General features: G+C 37.5%; 1 protein-coding gene across 1 annotated transcript in view; it reads left to right on the top strand.

The window, feature by feature from the left end:
* The window catches only part of Dhx57 (DExH-box helicase 57), a gene marked incomplete at its 5' end in the record, with an annotated part of 37861 nt that extends 20830 nt beyond the window's left edge, over nt 1-17031 (top strand). Inside the window, 11 exons of the mRNA XM_015479399.2 lie at nt 1238-1334; nt 2133-2306; nt 2724-2924; nt 4296-4572; nt 5897-5992; nt 6078-6161; nt 8611-8745; nt 9568-9642; nt 13621-13755; nt 14927-15127; nt 16330-17031. Coding sequence (XP_015334885.2) covers nt 1238-1334; nt 2133-2306; nt 2724-2924; nt 4296-4572; nt 5897-5992; nt 6078-6161; nt 8611-8745; nt 9568-9642; nt 13621-13755; nt 14927-15127; nt 16330-16473 — 1619 coding nt within the window. The remainder of the gene's footprint in view (nt 1-1237; nt 1335-2132; nt 2307-2723; nt 2925-4295; nt 4573-5896; nt 5993-6077; nt 6162-8610; nt 8746-9567; nt 9643-13620; nt 13756-14926; nt 15128-16329) is intronic.
* Between the last annotated feature and the right edge of the window lie 4795 nt (nt 17032-21826).

Consider the following 21826-nt stretch of genomic DNA (forward strand, 5'->3'; position numbering starts at 1 on the left):
CCCACCCATCCCACCGCACCCCACCCCCTGCACCAAAATAAATATAAATAAAATAAGGTGCACAAGAATATAGTCATACTTCCCCCCCATCTACATAGATTATTTTATTACTCTTTAAATTTTGTGGCATTTTAGCATGATGAACATGGGGCATACAATGGAAAGAGCATGGATCTGGGACCAGAAACCTTAGGATTGTGTCCAGGCTTCATGCTTACTAGCCAGTGATGTGGCCAAGTTACTGAATCACAGGGTGACTAATGAGGATCAAATGAGAAAATGTATGTCGACATTCTTTGTATACTATGAAGTATTTCAAAACAACCGTACAAGATCTCTTTTGACCATTTTATTTTTTTAGTCATTTAGATTCCTTCTTTATTTAGTGGGAAGAATAATTGACTAAATAATAGGTCATGAGTTATTTGTGGGATTAAGGGAGGGGCTAGTGAAGAGGTTATCAACCTCTTCTCTGAATAAAGCAAAAAAGAAAATAAGTGGGCTGGGGTTGTATCTCAGTAGTAGAGCGCTTGCCTAGCACATTCGAGGCACTGGGTTCGATCCTCAGCACCATATTTTAAAAAATAAATAAATAATAAAGGTATTATGTCCATCTACAACTAAAAAAAAAATTTTAAAAAGAAGATAAATATTGCTGAGTGACTTCTTGGCACAGAATTATGCTATGATCCATTATTGGTGTTTTTTTAATGTAAAAATTTAAAGCCCATGAACTATTAATATGATATGGCTAGTTAATGTGCTGCCTCTTTCAAATGTATCCAAATTTATATTACCAGATTAGCCAGCCAAATGTAGTTTCTTTTTCTCATTCCCAGTAAAATGTTTATGGGATTTTATTCATAATAGAAGAAGCTTCCAGTCTTATGGGTTAGAAGGCTAACTTTTCCTATAGAAACAGAATGTCAGTAGCCAGAGCACTGAAGAAGTATGTCTGAAGAACTTCGCTAGTGATTCTTGTGTAATGTGAGGCATTATGCTTTTCACACCTCACTTCTTGTTATAGAAGGATAATCATACTCAGTTTTGTCTTTATTAAGTTGGAGAATGTACAAAAACCATAATTTATTATTTATTTAAATTGTTGGGGACTTTACAAAGAAAATTGTGAAAAATTCTCAGATTATTGCATTTTTGTTTTGTTTAAAACAGATTTATAATTTATACTAGTTTTTTTCTTTTTCAGCTATCTTATTGATTCTTTTTCTACACCCAGGTGCTATACTTGTATTTCTACCAGGACTAGCAGAAATCAAAATGCTTTATGAACAGCTACAGTCTAATTCTCTTTTCAACAATCGACGTAGTAATCGGTAAGCTAATGGTTTTCTAGATCCTTAATCATCCTTTGCAGTTATCTGCAAATGTGAACAACCAGAAGGGTCATGTTAGAATTCTCGCCCTCTTTAGACTCTGGTGTCACTCTTCAAGTTTATATTTGTTTATGCCAGCTGGAAATGGACAAACCTGTTTGCTCCAGGAAATCAGTTATTCCATCCATCAAAGAAAGATATTTCTCTTCACTTAGCATTATGACTCAGCAAACTTGCATGTAATTCAGTTGCCAAATTCCCCGGAGGAGGAGCAGATGGGGGGACCAGCATTAGTAACAACAAAGAATGCTACCATTTTGAAAGAAAATAATTTTCAACGGGTCCTGTTCTAGCAGCAAGGCACACCAGGCATGCCTCCACATCTAAGGGAAAGCTAGCAAATGAACATACTCCCTAGAAATGTAAGAATGAAATTTTTTAACTTCCATCACAGTTTTTCCCTCTCTCTGATTTAAAAAGTAGGGGTAAGATTTTTCTCTGCTGGTCAGTTTGCTCTAAGTTTGTTATGTGTAGAATATCAATTATTTCTTCTCCTTGACTATTGACTACTGAATTACACTCTAGTACTTTCCTCAAGTTGGTACAAGGTTTTTAGTTCCTAGAACTGAGTATTTTGTAAGGGTCAGAAAGCACTTTCCCATTAGAAGAGCTGGGGACATGTGCAGAAAAGTTGCTCATATGTGAAGTCATATTGTTGGTTTTAATGGAAATTCACCCACGTAACTTAATTTCAGTACTTTGTGCCAGATTATTTAATGTGCTTTTATTTCTTTTCAGATGTGTTATTCACCCTCTTCACTCATCTTTATCCAGTGAAGAGCAACAGGCTGTATTTGTAAAACCCCCAGTGGGTGTAACCAAGATTATAATTTCTACCAACATTGCTGAGACTTCCATAACCATTGATGATGTTGTCTATGTCATTGATTCTGGGAAAATGAAAGAAAAGAGGTGATGTTACAAAGACTAAAGATTTAGGGTGACAGCTGTTAATGGCTAATGCTAAGATACATAGATTACTATTTTTAAAATACCTTATGAAAACTTTATGTGGATGTGTGAATGATTCTATAGCCAGGATCTTGAATCTTAAAAGTCAAGCATAAAATTCCAAGATTTTTACCTTGGAGACAATCAGTTTTCCTCTCATAGTCTTCATAAGATTTTACTGTATTTAGATGAAAAAGAGTTGAATAAAGAAAATGTATTGGTACTTGATACCATTTAAATCAGCACTAGCTGTGCCCACCAGGGACTCAACTATTCTAGAACACACAGGGCACTGTGTCCTTCTACAGAGGTAAAGTGTAATTCATCTTTTCTATCCATGTAAAATAATTCAAATTTTTATTTCCCTTTTCTTTATAGATATGATGCCAGCAAAGGGATGGAAAGTCTAGAGGATACTTTTGTATCTCAAGCAAATGCCCTGCAAAGAAAGGGTCGAGCCGGCCGTGTTGCATCTGGGGTCTGCTTCCATTTATTTACTAGCCATCACTACAACCACCAGCTTTTAAAGCAGCAGCTACCAGAAATACAAAGAGTGCCATTGGAACAGCTGTGTCTAAGGTTACATGTTGATTTTTTGTTTTCTGCTTCTAAAAGGTTTCCCACCCTATTTACGTTCCATGGTTTTCTTTTCCTAATAGAAGATATTTTGCTAAGAATGTACATGGGTGAACTCATTCATTTGCAAAGAAAGAGTTCTTCAGTGTGTCCTTTGACGTTTCTTTCAACTTTCTGCATATAGAGATCTCTTATATTGCAGAGCATGGCCCTAAATAGAGCCCAAGAATACATTTGTAAGTTAGGAAAATTACATCAAGGAATTTCTTCTGGGGTAACAACAATATCAAATTATCCCAGGGAAAAATCTATAGCCTCATTATCAGAGAAAAGTTAATGAAACTTGAAAACACCATTATTTACTTAATGAACAAATATCATAAAACAGGATTTAATGAATGAATGATCAAATTTAATGTTATTGAGACTGGGAAGCCTTTGATTCAACTTTTCTGAAAACTTGCTTGATAATATATGAGAACTGTAAAACTATCCATGCTCTTTGAGCCAGTCATTCCCTTGAGGAAGTATACCCATAAAAAATTACTGAAAGGGGGGAAAAAACTATTCATACAAAACTGTTATAGTTCTTCTTTTCTGTAGCACGTGCATTTTTTTAAAAAGAGAGAGAGAGAGAATTTTTTAATATTTATTTTTTAGTTTTCGGTGGACACAACATCTTTGTTTGTATGTGGTGCTGAGGATCGAACCCAGGCCGCACGCATTCCAGGAGAGCACGCTATGGCTTGAGCCACATCCCCAGCCCATAGCACGTGCATTTTGAGAGCCTACTGTTTGCCCAGCACAGGGCTCAGCACTAGGGATACTATAAGATTAAAAAACATTGTGTCAGGGCTGGGGTTGTAGCTCAGTAGTGGTGGAGCACCTGCCTTGCACGGGTAGGCACTGGGTTCAATCCTCAGCACCACTTACAAATAAATAAAAAAAGGTATTGTATCCATTTGCAACTAAAAAAAAAATATTAAAAGATAAACAAACATTGTGTCCATAGTTAGGCCTTAAGAAATTAGGGGAGTAAGGGGCTGGGAGTATAGTTCGTGGTAGAACACTTGCCAAGTATGCATGAGGCCCTGGGTTCAGTCCCCAGTACTGCAAGAAGAAAATGTTAAAGAAATTGGGGAAGAACTGATGCCATAAACTAAGGTAGTGGCAGTGCAAATGGAGAGGAATGAAGAGATTCAAGAGAACTTTGAAAGTTGATTAACCCATGAGGGAGGGTGAGATAAGGGGCGAATGTAAGTGTATTTCTGTCAATGCATGTCTTAAAATGAAATACCTCATTTGGGAAAAAACTGAGTACCAAGTACATACACACTAATAATTATCTAAGTGTATTTTGTTTTCTTTTTTCAGAATTAAAATTTTAGAGATGTTTAGCACTCATAATCTGCAATCTGTGTTCTCTCGGCTCATTGAACCTCCACATGCTGATTCTCTCCGTGCCTCAAAAATACGATTACGAGACTTGGGAGCATTAACTCTAGATGAAAAATTGACCCCTCTAGGATATCATTTGGCCTCTCTGCCTGTGGATGTGAGAATCGGCAAACTGATGCTATTTGGGTCTATCTTCCGCTGTTTGGATCCTGCTCTCACCATTGCTGCCAGCTTGGCCTTTAAATCACCTTTTGTAAGTAAACAACATTCTTGTACAGTTTATGCCATGGGTCTCTAAGCGGATCCTGAGAGCATCAGGGGTGTGAGCCCCCTAAAATCTTACATATTGGATATGAATTTTTTAGGGACACACAGTCAGTATGAACTTTGTGAATAGGACTTCCCATTGCCTATTTCTCAAATCATCTCAATACAGTCACTCACTGTTTTCTTTCATTGGGAATTTAGAAAGACTCATTAGAAATGCTAATGTCATTCTTAGCCAAAACTGAGTACCCATCCTTTGTTGGACTCTCTAAATATGATATTAATGTAATCATTTACCCACTGAATTACCTAAGAAAGAAGGAATTTTACTTTCAAATAGAAAATAAAATTTTAGCCAGTCACGGTGGCATATACCTGCAATCCCAGACACTTGGGAGGCCAAGGCAGGAAGATCCCAAGTTCAAAGGGCTGGGGATATAACTCTTTGGTAAAGCACCCCTTGGTTCAGTACCCAGTACCAAAAAATAGAGAGAGAAAGAAAAAATTTTATTGTTGCTGTTATGTTACCTGTAAAGTTATTCAGATGTACGAAAATTTGAGAGAAGTACTAGAGAGGTTTCTAATGATTTTCAATGGTGTCACAGCTACAGCCTTGGTTTAGCTTGCCATGAGGAACTACTGCAGCTTACGCTGGTGTCTTCAGAGCCTGATAAAGAAAGAATTCATAGGAGAGTGGAAAGCAGTGAAAATTTACTTCTCTGCTTATTTTACAAATTTGTAGAAAAAAAGGAAGTTCTGTGAACATTATTGAAAATATTACTTATGGGTAGAGAAGCAGGAGAGACTCACAATATAAAAGATGAAAAAAAATATATAAAAAAGAGCTTTCTCAGCATGTACAAGGCCCTGGGTTCAATCCCCTGTACCCAAAAAGAAAAGGAACAACAACAACAAAAAGATTGAATTGCTCTTTGATGACTCTTGCTACTTGGAACTAAAAGACCCAGAAGAGCTTATTTTGGGTGGGTGGACAGACTCACAGGAAAGAAAAGACCATTAGCTTGCCAGTTACTGCCATACTTGCTTTTAACCAGCTGACCCACAGAGTATGCTTTGTTCCACACAAAATGCTAGCCCCAGGCAGCTGGCTTCAGCTATAGGAAAGTGCCGTTTGAAACCTCAGATGAGGACTGGGGTTGTAGCTCTGTGGTAGAGTGCTCACCTCGCATGGGCAAGGTCCTGGGTTCCATCCTCAGCACCACATAAAAACAAATAAATGATTAAAGATACAAAAAAAAAAAAAAAACCCTCAGATGAAACATGTCCTTCAAATCGTTTTCCTCACTTAGGTGTCTCCCTGGGATAAAAAAGAAGAAGCCAACCAGAAAAAACTGGAATTTGCATTTGCAAACAGTGACTATCTGGCCCTTCTGCAAGCATACAAGGTAAGTACTTAACCAAATAGCTTTGGTTACCAGAGTTGGCACTAAAAACAAAGTGAGTTCAGTTTGATTTTTCTCCACAATTTAGGGGTGGCAACTGAGTACAAAAGAAGGTGGGCGTGCAAGTTATAATTACTGCAGACAAAACTTCTTGTCAGGAAGAGTTCTGCAGGTGAGTTGTTTCTGTGACAGTTTGTTTTCATTCATCTTCCAAACACTATAGTTGCTCGCCAGAGGGCATTGCAACTTTATCTCCCTTGTCCTGTCTTGACATCAAAAATGTTATTTCTGGAATATGCTTAGCTTTCCCAGCTACATAAAATGGACTCCTAAACTATGACATCAGTCTTCTGTGCTTAAACTTTCAACTGACCTGTTTCTCCCTGGAGGTCACCTCTTCTGAATATAGAAGATAGAATAGAATATTGGCACAGTGGAAGTAACTGCTTAGTAGGAGTCAGTTTTCTTATAATTATACCAGGCACTCTTTACCCGGATCTGTAAATCCCAGAAACTGCATGTGAAATTGTGTGCTTGTACTTATGTGCATTATTCTGGGGGAGAGATCATAGTTTGCATCAGATGCTGAAAGGGGTGTGTGACCATCTCCAACCCCGTACTCTCTCCCCCAAATTGAAGAACTAATACTGATAGATTTTCTTTATTAGTTTTTCTTATGTCTATCAGAACCTACTGTGTCAATAATGAGTATTCAAGAGAGAGGTTTATTGTATTCTGTGTAATAACAGACAGGACTTCTGCCCACTGTTGTGACACTGTGTAGACATCCTCCCAAAGTGGTACGAGAAGCCAAAATAATGATGGTGCATGTCTCTTTAAAGCATTTGTTTTACTGAAAATATTTGGGGGCTAGAGAAGGGGAAAGACTTTTATAGTAAATACTGATGTATCGTGGAATAGAACCAGTGTTCCTAGTACTTGCCACTACCTGACATCTGTTTATGTATTTCTGTCAGGTAAGTTCCATCAGACCATAGATCTTATCTTTTGTTCGGATTGTATCCCCAGTACCTAAAACAATGCTTAGCACATAGTTGGTATTTAGTAAAGATAGATTGGAGGGCTGGGGATGTGGCTCAGTGGTAAAGTGCTTGCCTGGCATGCATGAGGCCCTGGGTTCAAATCCCCCAGCACCCAAAAAAAAAAAAAAGATTCGTTGGATAAATGCATAAATGAGTGAATTTGGTTATTAAAGATGAAGTAAGAGTCAAGGCTATCCCAGTATTTGCCTTCATTCCCTTCTGCCTTTAAGTGTACTATGAAGAGAGATTTTTGAGACGACAAGGGCTTTATCTTTATTTTGAGTACTTCAAAACCAATGGTTTTCAATCCTGAATGCATATTAGATTCACCTGAGGAGACTGATTAAATGTTCAGTTTCTACGTAGGCCCATGAAATCTGGACATCTAGGACAATTAAACTTGGTCTACTATTGTCATTATTGTTGTTCAGTTCACTGTGTAACTCAACATGCACCAGGGTTGAGAACCACTGATCTAAAAGGGTATGTGTAGTGTGTATGCATATGTGTGGTAAAAATTATGGTATTTCTTTTAAATTACATTTCTTAACTAAATTATTCTTTTTCTTCAGGCTATATGTATATTTTGCTGTAATCTGTAAGGTCAGTTTTTCCCTCTTCAGCTTAGATTAAAAACTTTTTTTAGAACTCAGGGCATGCTACCACTGAGCTACATTCCCAACACTTTTTATTTTTTATTTTGAGATGAGGTTTCACTAAGTTGCTCAGGCTGGTCTCAAACCTGTGATACTCCTGCCTTCAGCCTCCTGAGTAGCTGGGAGAAGAAGGATTTGGAAATGGCCACGGCACATGACTGATTGTAGAATTTTTATAAGATCTCAATGAAAACATGGTGGTAAAATGGAGACTAGTATATTTAATTCCTAGTCATATTTTGCCATGTTATCCATGTGTACTTGAGACACTACAAGAAAATGCTTAAATTGTCATTAAGAGACAGGGTTGGATTGCCTAGTTTTCACTTTTTTGGATTATCTCCTTCTCTAGTGTCAGATATGTAACTTATAAAAAAAATTTTTTTCAGCACTGGGGATTGAACCCAGGGTTCATACATGCTAAGTAAGTTATAAAAAGGAGTGTTCAAATCTAAAACATTTAATAATGTCCCATTCCTAAGAACTAATGTGAGCCAGCAAGATCACAGGTAGGAGAAAGAGAAAGTTCTGAAGAATTTCCTTAAGAGAATCATTAGCCACTCTAGGCACAGTTAAGGAACTGACATGAAGACATGAAAAGAAATGCAAGCAGAAGAAAACTAGATAGTAGACAGTGCCCCAAGCAAAATAAACTACATTTTTTAATTGTCCTAAGAATTTTCAGAAAAAATAAGACCACCTCCACCTCCAGTGAACATGTTTAAAAATATAGAGTTAAATAAATGATCCATGGGTTTTCTGATATTTTTGAATGTCCATGTAGCTCTCAGCTCTGTCTGCTAGTTTGTATAAGTTTGCTACCCACCAAAGTTATACATTTGTGTGGTCTCATTGTTGTAAGTCTGGACACCCCCTTTGCTATGCTGATGCCCTTTCTTAAAGGTGTTTCCACTTCTTTCAGGAAATGGCCAGCCTCAAACGACAATTCACTGAACTATTATCGGATATAGGGTTTGTAAAGGAGGGACTCAGAGCAAGGGAAATTGAGAAAAGGGCCCAAGGAGGAGATGGTGTCCTAGATGCCACGGGAGAAGAGGTAAAGAATGTGTAGTTACTTCATATTTCTAATTAATTAGCTCATGAGTAAAATATGAACTCCAGAATACTTGGTGAACATTCTTCTTCACTTAAGTCCTATAAACAGGAGGTTAGTGGCATTCTTGATTTTCTTCTTTCCCCAAGTGTGGCAGCTAACACTGGTGAGAACAGGATGCTTTTTCTGTTCATTGTTGCTTTTTGGGGGTGGGGATGGGGGGGCTGGGTATTGAACCTTGTACATGAAAGGCAAGCATTCTACCAACTGAGCTATATCCCCAGCCGATACAGTAGTTCTTAATTCATGAAAGTACAGTAGACTTCCAGTAATATTTCTCAAATCAGGGCAGACTTTTTCCAACCAAGGATGGTCCTATAATTATAGGAAGAGTATTTCTTCAAGATGAACTTGATGTTCTTCTATTCTAGAGATTCTAAACATCTCATGAACCAGATGGAATCTCTCCATCTGAAACAGTGGAATCTCTCCACTGATACTTAACACTGGCCTTTTTAAAATAATAATAACAACAACAACAACAATAACCTCACATCACAATCAGGAACACTGGTTTTATAACTGCTTTGCAGTGATCTAGAGAGTCATTATGGGCTCCTTGAAGTGGCTGCTGTGTGACTATGAGTCAGAAGGTTTACTTTTTTCTTAGACAAATTTTTTTAGCAAAGAAATAGAAATTAGATGTTTTTTTGTTTGTTTGCTTAAGATAGAGATCACATGAAATATAATCATAAATTCCAGGTAGAAGTAGCCATATTACTTGGTAAAATTTCTTGTATGATTAATATTGTATTTTTCTTCTAGGCAAACTCAAATGCCGAGAACCCCAAGCTGATATCAGCAATGCTATGTGCTGCTCTTTATCCAAATGTAGTGCAGGTAAAACATTTTTCCTGGATCCTTCCATTTCTTATTTGATTTGTAACTAGGGGATAAACTTAAAATATGCTCATCAATCATCTTAAAGAGATACAAACACACAGCTCATATATATTTGATATACATTTCCAATTCTTTAATTCTCCCCGACTGTATAGATATATCATTCAGGGATACATTTATTATGTAAAATGAGGAGCCTTTTTTGTGTGGTGCTTGGAATAGAACCTAGGGTCTCCTGCATGCTAGGCAGACACTTTACCACTGAACTATATCCCCAGTCAGTCAGTCCTTTTTTTTTTTTCTGAATCATGATCTCCCTAAGTTTTTCAGGCTGGCCTCAAACTTGGAATCCTCTTGTCTTGCTTCCCAAGTAGCTGAGATTACAGGGTATACCACTGTGCCCAGATAATAAAGTACCTTTTTAATTCTTCTGACATATTATTATATTCCAGAAATTAGAGTGAACATAAATAACATAAATGTCACTTCTCTAGCCAACCTATATGTAATTAACCTTCTCTGTTAGGTAGAAACTTGATTCTACTGTAGTTTTCTTTATGCTTTCTACTCTGGACTAAAATTAGAGAACAAATCACACAAATCTGTGCTTTGCCAGAGACCACTCATGGCCAGCCTTCTGGAAACCCTCCCTGGGTGTGCTTTTGGACTTTTACCTGAGTTTTGATTTTCTAGCTCTAACAAGGGACAATTTTAAAGTTAGAAAGAATGAAGTGAATGTGGCAGGGTACTGAATTAAGACCCTAGCTTTTTGTTAATGTTCAATTGAAATCTGCTGATTAATTTATGGCTTATTTTCTGCTTAGCATTTGCATGCTTTTTGAACTGTTGAAATGTGCTGTAAAAAATCATTTGGGGGCTGGGATTGTAGTTCAGTGGTAGAATACTTGCCTAGCATGTGTGAGGCACTGGGTTTGATTCTTAGCACCGCATATAAATAAACAAATAAAATAAAGATCCATCAACAACCAATAAAAAATTTTTCTTAAAAATCATTTGGATATGCACAAGGTCCTAGCTTAGGTCCCAGCACTGCCCCCCACTCCTCTCAGCCCGCCCCCAGCCAAAAAAAGAAAATCATTTGGATATATGTCTGCTGCTTTTGATATTATACTATGGCTATGTAAGGTGCTACCCTTGGAGTAAACTGGGTTAGCACAAAGAATACTCTGCACTTTTATTTATTTATTTGTTTGTTTGTTTGTTTATTTATATATATGTGGTGCTGAAGATCAAACCAGGGCCTCGCACATGCTAGGTGAGCGCTCTATTACTAAGCCACAACCCCAGCCAAATACTCTGTACTTAGGCAACTTTCGATGAATCTAAAGTTATTTCAAAATGTAAATAGTTTTTTAAAAGAAAGTGAGAAAAACTCATATGGAGACTTAAAAGTATAGAAGCAAAATCCCTGGCCAGGCATGGTAGCGCACACCTATAATCCCAGCAGCTAAGGAGGTTGAGGCAGGAAGATCACAAGTTCAAAGCCAGCCTCAGCAACTTAGCAAGACCCTGTCTCAAAATAAAAAATAAAAAGGGCTGGGGAATGTAGCTCTGTGGTTAAGTGCCCCTGGATTCAATCCCTGGTGCCAAGAAAAAAGAAAAAAAACCTGAATATGCTATAAGAAATTTTAGGTGATGATCATCAATAAGACTGGAAAAAAGACCTAATATAATCTAATCGGAAAGTAGGCAAAGGACAGGAAAGAACATACAATGCATACACAAAAATAATATTCAGCCTATCGCTGTGGCGCATGCCTGTAATCCTGGTGATTTGAGAGGCTGAGACAAGAGGATCATGAGTTCAGAACCAGCCTCAGCAACGTCAAGGCACTAAGCAACTCAGTGTCTCTAAATAAAATACAAAATAGGGCTTGGGATATGGCTTAGTGGTCAAGTGCCCCTGAGTTCAATCTCTGGTACCCCTCCCCCCCAATAAAAACAACATTCAACGTTAGCATGGAGAAATCCAAGTTAAAAGTGGCACATGGTGGTACACATCTGTAATCCCAGTTACTCAGGAAGCTGAAACAGGAGGATCACAAATTCGTGGCTAGCCTGGGCAAGTGGGGATGTAACTCATGCATAAGGTCCTGGGTTCTAGCCCCAGTACTGCAAAAAAATTAAAATGCAGATTAAAACAACAAAGAAGCCAGGTGTGATTGTGTTTACCTATAACTCCACCTACTTGAGAGTGAGACAGGAGAATGGCAAGTTCAAGGCCAGCCCGGGCAACTTATTGAGACCCTATCTCAAAATAAAAATTAGAAAGGACTGGGGATATATATAGTTCAATGGTCAAGATCCCAGATTCAATCCTTGTACCACAAAAATAAATAAGTAAAAAAAAAAAAAACAAAGAGATACCTTTTTTGCACTTTTCAAATTGGCAAAATTTATAAAAAAAAAACAAACTTAAACACTGTGCTGTCATAAGTCCCTCAACAACCTCTTTCTCTCTGAGTGGGAATAAAATTTTATATACCCTTCTTAGATAGAAGTTTCATTTCTGGAGCTTACTATTAGAAAATAGTTGCAGATATGCACAAAAATAAAACTAAAGAATGTTCATTCAGCATACAATCTAAATTTCCAATTAAAGGAAATGTATTAGTGATACTATAATTTCTTTTTTTTAAATATTTTATTTTTTAGGTGTAGATAGACACAACACAATGCCTTTATTTTTATGTGGTATAATCCTTGAGGATTACATCTTAGGAAAATATTTAACAACGTGGAAAAATGGTTTCCATCTATTAAGTAGGAAAAGATCCTATTTTAGTTTCAATACATGTGTATCTTTTTATTGATATTATTTTGTGCCTATGGTTTTCTATATATAAACATAAATCTAGCAGAGAAAAATAAAATATTTATCAGTAATGCTAGTTATTTCTTAATCATGTAGTTAGATATTTTTCTTATGTATTTTTACAGTAAACATTATTTTGTAAAAAAATTAATTTTATGTGTGTATATAAAATCAGATTTTCAATATTTTATTTTATGTATTTTTTAATATTTTTATTTTATTTTTATGTGGTGCTGAAGACCAAATCCAGGGCCTTGCACATGCTAGGCAAGTGCTCTACCGCTGAGTCACAACCCCAGCCCCCAGATTTTCAATATTTATTATTATTTTTTTTTTTAAGAGAGAGAGAATTTTAATATTTATTTATTTATTTTTTAGTTTTTCGGTGGACACAACATCTTTGTTTGTATGTGGTGCTGAGGATTGAACCCGGGCCGCACGCATGCCAGGCGAGCATGCTACCGCTTGAGCCACATCCCCAGCCCTTTCAATATTTTAAATGAAATAATCTATAGAATTCTTTTGTTCTGAAAGAAATTTATTTAGAAATGTTATATTGGGATTGAGACAATACTCCGTTTTCTGCTCCAGTGTCACCAGCTGGATCTCTGCGCCTGGTAGCCAATACAGACCCAAGGTGCCAGGCACAGTGTCATGGTCCTGTAGCCTCAGCTACTAAGGAGGCTGGGGCAGGAATATATCATGAGCCCATGAGTTCAAGGCCAGCCTGGGCAACACAATGACACTGCCTCAAAGAAACGAAAAAGAATCTTCTTTTGGGACTGAAGATGTAGCTTGGTGGTAAAACACTTATCTAGCATTGAGGCCCTGGGTCCCATCCCCAGCACCTAAAATAAAAAGCTGCAGACCCTAAAATATCAACATAGTTTATCCCCATGTGGCTGTTCTGTGATAGAAATCCTCAAAGCTACTGTACATACCACGAAGTGGTAGCTATCAATCAATCAATCAATCAATAAGCAAACAAACAAACAAGCAAGCTAAACTGTTTTCAAAAGGAAACAAAGAAATGAAAGAATGGCAAAGCTATTCAAACAAGACTGGTTTATGCGGAGGGACATGCCCTACAATAAAAGTATGTATATTACAATCTCTTTTGACAAATATTTGTTGTTCAGGTGAAGACCCCGGAAGGAAAATTTCAGAAGACCAGTAGTGGTGCTGTCAGAATGCAACCAAAATCAGCTGAGTTGAAGTTTGTGACAAAGAATGATGGATATGTACACATTCACCCTTCCTCTGTGAACTATCAGGTCAGAATGGTGGTGCATACTTATATTTATTTATGGCAGGTCCTAAGTGAGAAACAGTCCCTTAAATCAGGCACACCTTGTTTAATCACTGATAGTGTCCCCAGCCATACCACTGACTTAAAGAAGGTTGAATAATTATAAACAGACTAGCAATGGGACTATTTCTGGAAAACCTTTTTCTGTTTCAAGAAAATTTTACTGGCTACAAACGAAACAAAACAAAACCCCTCAAGTCTGCTTTCAAATATAAAATTGTTTCTCTGAATTGGTGATTTAAGAAGTCATGAGTGGGCTGGGGTTGTGGCTCAGTGGTGGAGCGCTTGCCTAGCATGCATGAGGCACTGGGTTTGATCCTCAATACCACATAAAAATAAATAAATAAAAATAAAAAAGGTATTGTATCCCTCTACAACAAAAAATAATAATAAAAAAAAGTTATGAGCACCAGACAAGATGATATACCCCTGTAATCCTAGCTACTTTGGATGCTGAATGAGGAAGATTGCATGTCTGAGGCCAGCCTCAGCAATTTAGCAAGACCCTGTCTCAAAAAGTATAAAGGTGGCTGTGGATGTAGCTCAGTGTAGAGCACCCCTGGGTTCAATCCCCAATACCCTAAAAAAATTAATTTAAAAAAATCACCTTTGAATTCTGGCACAGGGCTTCACGCCTATAATCCCAGTGGCTCAGGAGACTGAGGCAGGAGGATTGTGAGTTCAGAGCACTAAGCAACTCAGTGAGACCCTGTCTCTAAATAAAATACAAAATAGGGCTGAGGATATGGCTCAGTGGTCAAGTGCCCCTGAGTTCAATCCCCAGTACCACCACAAAAAAAAAAAAAAAAAAAATTCCTTTTGAACACAGAAAGTTTGGGTTTCAGTTTTCTGGTTTTGTTTCTTGTGCTGGGGCTCTAACTCAGAGTTTCACATATGCTGGGCAAGGTTCTACTAGTGAGTTCCCCGCAACCCTGAACACAAAAAGTTTGAGGTCCAAATGAAGTTGGCAAGTAGGTAATTGCACATATAATCCTGGAGCTCAGAGAAAAGGTGCAGGCTAGATATAAATTGGGGTATAATTAATGAACAAGCAGTATTTAAATCCATGGGACTGGAGGGACGCTCCTTATATTGCCAGTGACATCACTGTTGTCATTTGAGATTTTATGTTATAGGTCAGACACTTTGACAGCCCCTATCTGTTGTACCATGAGAAAATCAAAACAAGTCGGATATTCATCCGTGACTGCAGCATGGTATCTGTGTACCCACTGGTCTTGTTTGGAGGAGGCCAAGTGAATGTGCAGCTTCAAAGAGGAGAGTTCGTGGTCTCCTTGGATGATGGCTGGATCCGTTTTGTAGCTGCTTCTCATCAGGTAAAGAGATAATTGGTCTGTTGTTCTTGAGGCTCAGGCTATAAGGGTTTTTGATATTTGGAGTACAGAAGTTCATTTAGGAACCAAGAACAGCAAAGCTAATTAAAAGTAAACGATGAGTCTGCCGTGGGACATGAGGCAGGCAGGAGTGAAGCAGGGTTGCAGAAGACTGTGGGTTCAATACCCAACTACACACACACACACACAAAAGGAAGGAAATGGGTGAAATGAAAACATTTTACATTAATATATTTTATTTAACCTAATACATCCAAAATGTTTTCATTTCAACATGTAATTAATTTAAAGATCTATTGAAATATTGTACATCTTCTTTCCATACAATGTCTTTGAAATCTGGTTTGTATTTTATACTCTCAGTGTATCTCAATTTGGACCAGCCACATTTCATGTGACCACATTTCATGTAGTCACCTATGGAACAGGTCAAGGGGGCCAAGGGGGCCAAGCAAGGTTGGTTTGATTCAGCAGTTCAATCATGAAAAAAACCTAGCTATCCTTGTAGTACAGGCCTTATTATAACATCCTGGCTGCAATAGCTTCTTGCTTCACTCTGTACAGCATACCATCTAGAAAAGGAAACAGAATCTTCTTGTTTCCATCATAGCTTCCTTCCTAAACCAATTGCTGTAACCAAAGGGATGTACTAGCTTTGAAGGCCTGAAGTACCTGAGCTACTCACTCTGGCAAGTTTCACAGCATGAACCCCAGGATCCAAATGGCAGAGTTGATGCAGTGGGAAGGGGCAAAACAGATGTTGAGAAGACATCTAAGTGCCCCTACAACATCAGCATGAGTACAATGTCATAAAAGCATAATGTATCCCAAAACTTGCTTAATATCTGCTATTTTTAATTTTTCATTTTAATTCTCCATTTTTCTGCTTCTCATGAGACAAAGGGTAAAAGTCAACCATGCTTTAACAGTGGAGAATACTTTATAAGCACCATATTTCCAGAATTAACCTTTCCTTAAAATGAGACATGATATTTTTTATAATGGACCCCATTTTGTACATTACAAAATGAAAATGTGTTTAGATTGTTTTCATCCTCATGGAGTTAAAAATTAATATCAGAAGCCTAAGTAATGGTGACCATAATTTAACTATTTCCTTCTGATAGCCTGTCCTCTCCTATTGCTCCAAGCACTGCTTATACTGCGGCTTTCATTGTATATAGGTGGCTGAATTAGTAAAGGAACTTCGTTGTGAACTTGACCAGCTCCTCCAGGATAAAATTAAAAACCCAAGCATAGATTTGTGTACCTGTCCTAGAGGCTCCCGGATCATCAGCACAATTGTGAAACTTGTCACCACACAATAAAGACTAGTCTAAGAGTGTTTGCTCCTCACCTGCCTCTTGCTCACCTGGAAAGTCACAGCAGCACTTCTACCTCGGACTGAAGACCTGAGCTGGGGCTGGCCCTGCGCAGGGGCAAGGGCCTGCAGTGCCAAGCCAGCCATGGTCACTTGCCGAAGGGACATTTCCACACTTTGTACTTCCAACAAAGTGGGGACACTCCCAGCACAATTTGGAGTGTCAATGGTGAGAGAGTCTAAACCCAGCTTGCCAGTGTTTTTCTCTGTGACTATTTGGGAGTGAGTGAAATTCACCTGATAACACAAAAGTGAATGTTTAATACAATTCTCTTTTAATCTGTGTATTATTTTTCTTCTGCTTTTTAATCATGTATGTCTTATATTCTTTTCTCCTATTTTTTATTGGGCATGAGGAGAAATAGTCGGTTTTTTTTTCCTTGTCATAATAAAGGCTCAATTGAGGAAGTTAGAACAGAGAAGGAAAAACAAACAAATAAAAATCATGTGAGCAAGAAAAATAAAAACTTCATTTTAGGCTGTTGGCTACTGATTTACTCACTTACTTGATTTGCAAGAGGGTTTTATTTTTAATCATTAAAGGTCACCTTAAAAAAACAAATTTAACTCAGGAGGCTTAAGGCAACCTAGTTAGACCTTGTCTCAAAAAATAAAAATTGTTTTAAAAGGTGTGGGTGATGGTGGTTGGGGGTGTAGCTGAGTGGTATAGCACTTGCCTACCAGTACCTCAAAAAGGAAAAAAAAAAAAAAGAAAAAAGAATTTAATGAGTTTTGTGTGGGGACTAAAATGCAAGCTGATGTTATCTATGATGCTCCTATTTAAAGCAGGACAGTCCCTAGTGTCTTCACTCTTAACTTCTCCATTTAGGAATTTCTGCTGTCTTGTAAACTCACTCAGACCCAATGGCTATATTTCACATTCCCCAAATGAGAATTTTTAAAGTTTTTCAGAGCAGAGTTGACAAGTAGCTCATGGAAAGGTTGCCACGCTAGTGTCACGTTTATAGCTGTAAAATTGCCTTCTGTGAGATTACTTATTTTCAACCACCAGTTAGGTTAATGGGGCACTGGCATTTTGAAAAACATAAGTACATTTACATTTTCCCTGGACATTTATCCATGTGGCCAGGAAAGATCCCAAAGAGCTGAGTGGAAAAATATTGTTTAGACCTCAGGACAGAGTCACTGCAGATTTCCTGCTACAGAGAGAATTCAAACTAATGAACAAAATCACCTCAATAGAAGGTATTTACTTTTCAAGGTATTACTTAAGTTTTCAGGAAATTTCCTAGGCTTCTCAAAATGATCATTATCAAGTATGTTTAAACTTAAGTGCATTTGAAAACCTTAGACTAAGCAATACTTTTTAAAGGCATCAATTCATGTCATCCTTTGCATAAAAAGCATACATGTGCACAGCACCCACAGTGTCCAAGTTCTGACTTGCTATTGAAACAAGGTTCATATTACAGAAAGCATTAAGCTGGGACCTTTAGAAGTCATGAAGAAGCAGCATGCATTAACTCTCCAAAGAAATTTGGTTGTTTTTCTCTTTCCACATTTTTTATTGTTACATTATAAGTGTGGATAACTATGGGATTTGTTCTTACATATCTGTACATACACACAATATAAAAATGTAATTTAGCCAGTATCACTTCCTAGCACTTCCAACCTCCTACTCCCTGATCCCTTTCCTCTACTGATCTCCCTTTGATTTTCATGAGACCCCCACCCTCCCACCTTTATTTTCCTTTTTATTCTCTAGCTTCCACATGAGAAAAAACATACAACCTTTAACTTTCTGAGTTTGACTTATTTTGCTAAACAATCTCAAGTTCCATCCATTTTACTACAAATGACATCATTTCATTTTCTTTATTACTCCATTGTGGTGCTGGGGATATAGCTCAGTTGCTTGCCTCGAAAGCACAAGGCACCACCAAAAAAAAAAAAAAAAAAAGACTCCATTGTGTATTTATAACACATTTTCTTTATCTATTCATCCACTGATGAACACCTAGACTGCTTCTGTAGTTTGGCTATTATGAATTGTACTGCTATAATTATAATTATGCGCTTTGTATAATCATTATAATATGCTAACTTTAATTCTTTAGGATAAATACCAAGTTGTGTTATAGATGGGTCATATGGTGATTCTATACCTAGTCTTTTGAGGAACCAAAAAAAAACCATAACTGATTTCCATAGTGGTTGTACTAATTTACAATCCTATCTACAATGTAAGTGTTCCTTTTTCTCCACATCCTCTTCAGCATTTATTATTATATTCTTGATGACTACCATTCTAAGTGGTATGAGATAAAACCTCAGTGTAGTTTTGATTTGAATTTCCCTATTTGCTAATGAATGTTAAACATTTTTCATGTTTGTCGGCCATTTGTATTCCTTCTTTTGAGAAGTGTCTGTTTAACTCATTTGCCCATTTATTAATTGGGTTATTTGGCAGTCTTGGTATTTTTTGAGTTCTTTATAAATTCTAGATATTGATCCTCTTTTAGAAGAGTAGCTAGTAAAGATACTCTCCAATTCTGTAGGTTCTCTCTTCACATTCCTAATTGTTGCCTTTGTTGTGCCAAAGCTTTTAAATTTGATGTCATCCCATTTATTAACTGCTGGCAGCAAAGTGTGGTGCATATCTGTAATCCCAGCAACTTGGGAGCCTGAGGCGGAAGGATTGCAGGTTCGAGGCCAGCCTCAGCAACTTAGCAAGACCTTATCTCAATGCAGCTTTTATCACAAGTTTGCAGCAGAGTATACAGCTGGAAGGTAGTTAAAATAAAACTTTCTATCCAGAGTACTAGGAATTGCTGCCCTCAGGGAATCCAGTTACTGGACTGGTCACTTCCAGCCATATAAATGCATATACACTATCATTTTATAGATGTGCCAGAATGTGAAAAGGGTTGGGAGGCCTGGACTTAGGCACTAAATAAGAAAACTCCACCTCAAAAATTCAACTTCTAAGCTCCTCAATAAAATTATGAAATAAAAAAAAATTTAAATAAATAAAATTATAGCTGGGTGCAGTGATATACATCTATCATCCCAGCAACTCAAGAGGCTGAGGTGGGAGGATCAAAATTCAAGGCCAGCCTTAGCAACTGGGCAAGAATTGTCTCATAAACAAACTAAAGGGCTAGGACTATAGCTCAGTGGTAAAGCACTTGCCTAGCACATGTGAGGCACTGGGTTTGATCCTCAGCACCACATAAAAATAAATAAAATAAAGGCACTGAGTCTGTCTACAACTAAAAATGTTTAAAAAAAAAAAAAATGCAAAAGAGGGGTAAAAAAAAAAAAGCCAGGTGCTGTGATCCCAGCGGCTCAGGAGGCTGAGCCAGGAGGATCATGAGTTCAAAGTCAGCCTCAGCAATTTAGCAAGGCCCTAAGCAACTCAATGAGACCCTGTCTTTAAATAAAATACGAAAAATGGCTGGATATGTGGCTCAGTGGTTAAATGCCCCTAGTACCAAAAATAAAAAACTAATTTTTTTTTTTTTTGAAGGGTTGGAGCCAGCCTGTAGCCCCAGCAACTAGGCAGGCTGAGGCAGGAGGATAACAAGTTCAAAACTAGCCTCAGCAACTTAGTGAGGCTCTCAGTAATTTAGCAAGACTCTGTCTCAAAACAGGGGATGTATGTAGCTCAGTGGTCAAGCACTCCTGGGTTCAATGCCCAGTACCAAAAAATAAAATTAAATTAAAATAAAAGCCTGCAGAGGTGTAGCTCAGTGGCTAATTATAACTTTGGATTCAATCCCCAGTACCTCAAAATTAATTAATTAAATTACAAAAATAAGATTCTTTGCAATTAAAGGTTAGAATGTATTCATTGTATTTCAAGGAGAAACTGAATTTCTAAGCCACAAGATGGTTAGCATTTAATATAATTCTATGGAGGGCTTAGTAAATAGTTTCTTTAAATATTTTTTTTACTGGAATCTAGCAGAACAATATTAATAAAAATACTTGCTATGAAATTAGTTTGCTCCGCTGTTCGGTACTATCTAACTGGGAAATTCTTGGGAAATGACACAGTTGATCATCCTGAGAAGTGTCATAGACTGACAAAATTTCTTTCTCCTTGAGTATCTTATCTGTTTATTATAATTTAGATTCCCTGGCAAGTAATGAACTTTGATCTTTACCCTCTCCTATATCTGAGCAGTCTAATTTAAAGAATAAATCTAAGCACAGCATATGGATCTGTAGACATATGGTAAATGTCAGCTCCTTTCTAGACAATGGTTTGAATGTGTTCCTTAGAGATTATCATAAAACAAGATCTTTTTTTCCTCCTAGTACTGGGGATTCAACCTAGGGGTGCCCTACCACTGAGCTACATCCCCAGCCCTTTTTATTTTTTATTTTGAGAACAAGGTTTGCCAAATTGCCCAAGCTGGCCTCAAACTTGCCATCCTCCTGCCTCTGTCTCTGGGTCTCTGGGATTACAGGTACCTACTTTGGCACCCAGCTAAAATAAGATCTTGTGAAAGTACTTTGTAAAATTAAAACAAAGCAATTGTAAGGAATTAGAACCAAGGGTGTGATTTTCAAATGCAACCCAGGCTGGCTCTGTGGGGACCAATCCTGTATTGTATTATGAATTGCTAGGCCTGAGCTTGATTCACACTCTGAGCGTGTCTTGCGGGTGTTACCCAGCAACATAAATAACTGATTGCCACATGATTCTTGGAAGCAGCAAATATGCTCAAATTGCCATTATGCTTGAACACTGCAGGCAGAGGCCGGCTGTTTCCTCCTAAATCATATGGGAATTAAGCTTAATTCCCTGGGCTTATTATCCCCACACTCAGAAGGAAACTGCTTAAATACTTAGCCAATGAATAAATACAAGGTTAGCTGTTTTTTTTCAGAAGTTTGTTTTTGTTTTTGTTTTGTTTTCAATGCTGGGCATGAAACCCAGGGCCTTGCATACTAGCAGACATTCTGCCACAGAGCTACATTCCTAGCCCCAGAAGTTAGATCTTGATCATAAATCTGTGTCAGTCAATATTTGAGTGCTCAAGTACAGAGTGTCCCAGATGGAAATAGTGTAGGAACAACTAATACAATCTGTTATCCCAACAATGTTCTGACCCTTGCAGGGTGAGCAGCATAGGCTTCTTCCATGTCTTTTGGTCTCTTAAATGTAAAACTATGCAGTGGTTGGATAAACAATTAACCATGATGAGTCAGTAGCATGGAGAAACCTGCTTTTTCTAAATTATCGCCCCTACTATGTCAATGAGATTGATTCTAGATAGGATTTATTGCTAATCACTATTAAAAAAAAAAAAAAAAAAAAAAAACAA

The sequence above is a fragment of the Marmota marmota genome, unplaced genomic scaffold, assembly GCF_001458135.2.
Source record: "Marmota marmota marmota unplaced genomic scaffold, marMar, whole genome shotgun sequence".
NCBI classification, from domain to species: domain Eukaryota; kingdom Metazoa; phylum Chordata; class Mammalia; order Rodentia; family Sciuridae; genus Marmota; species Marmota marmota.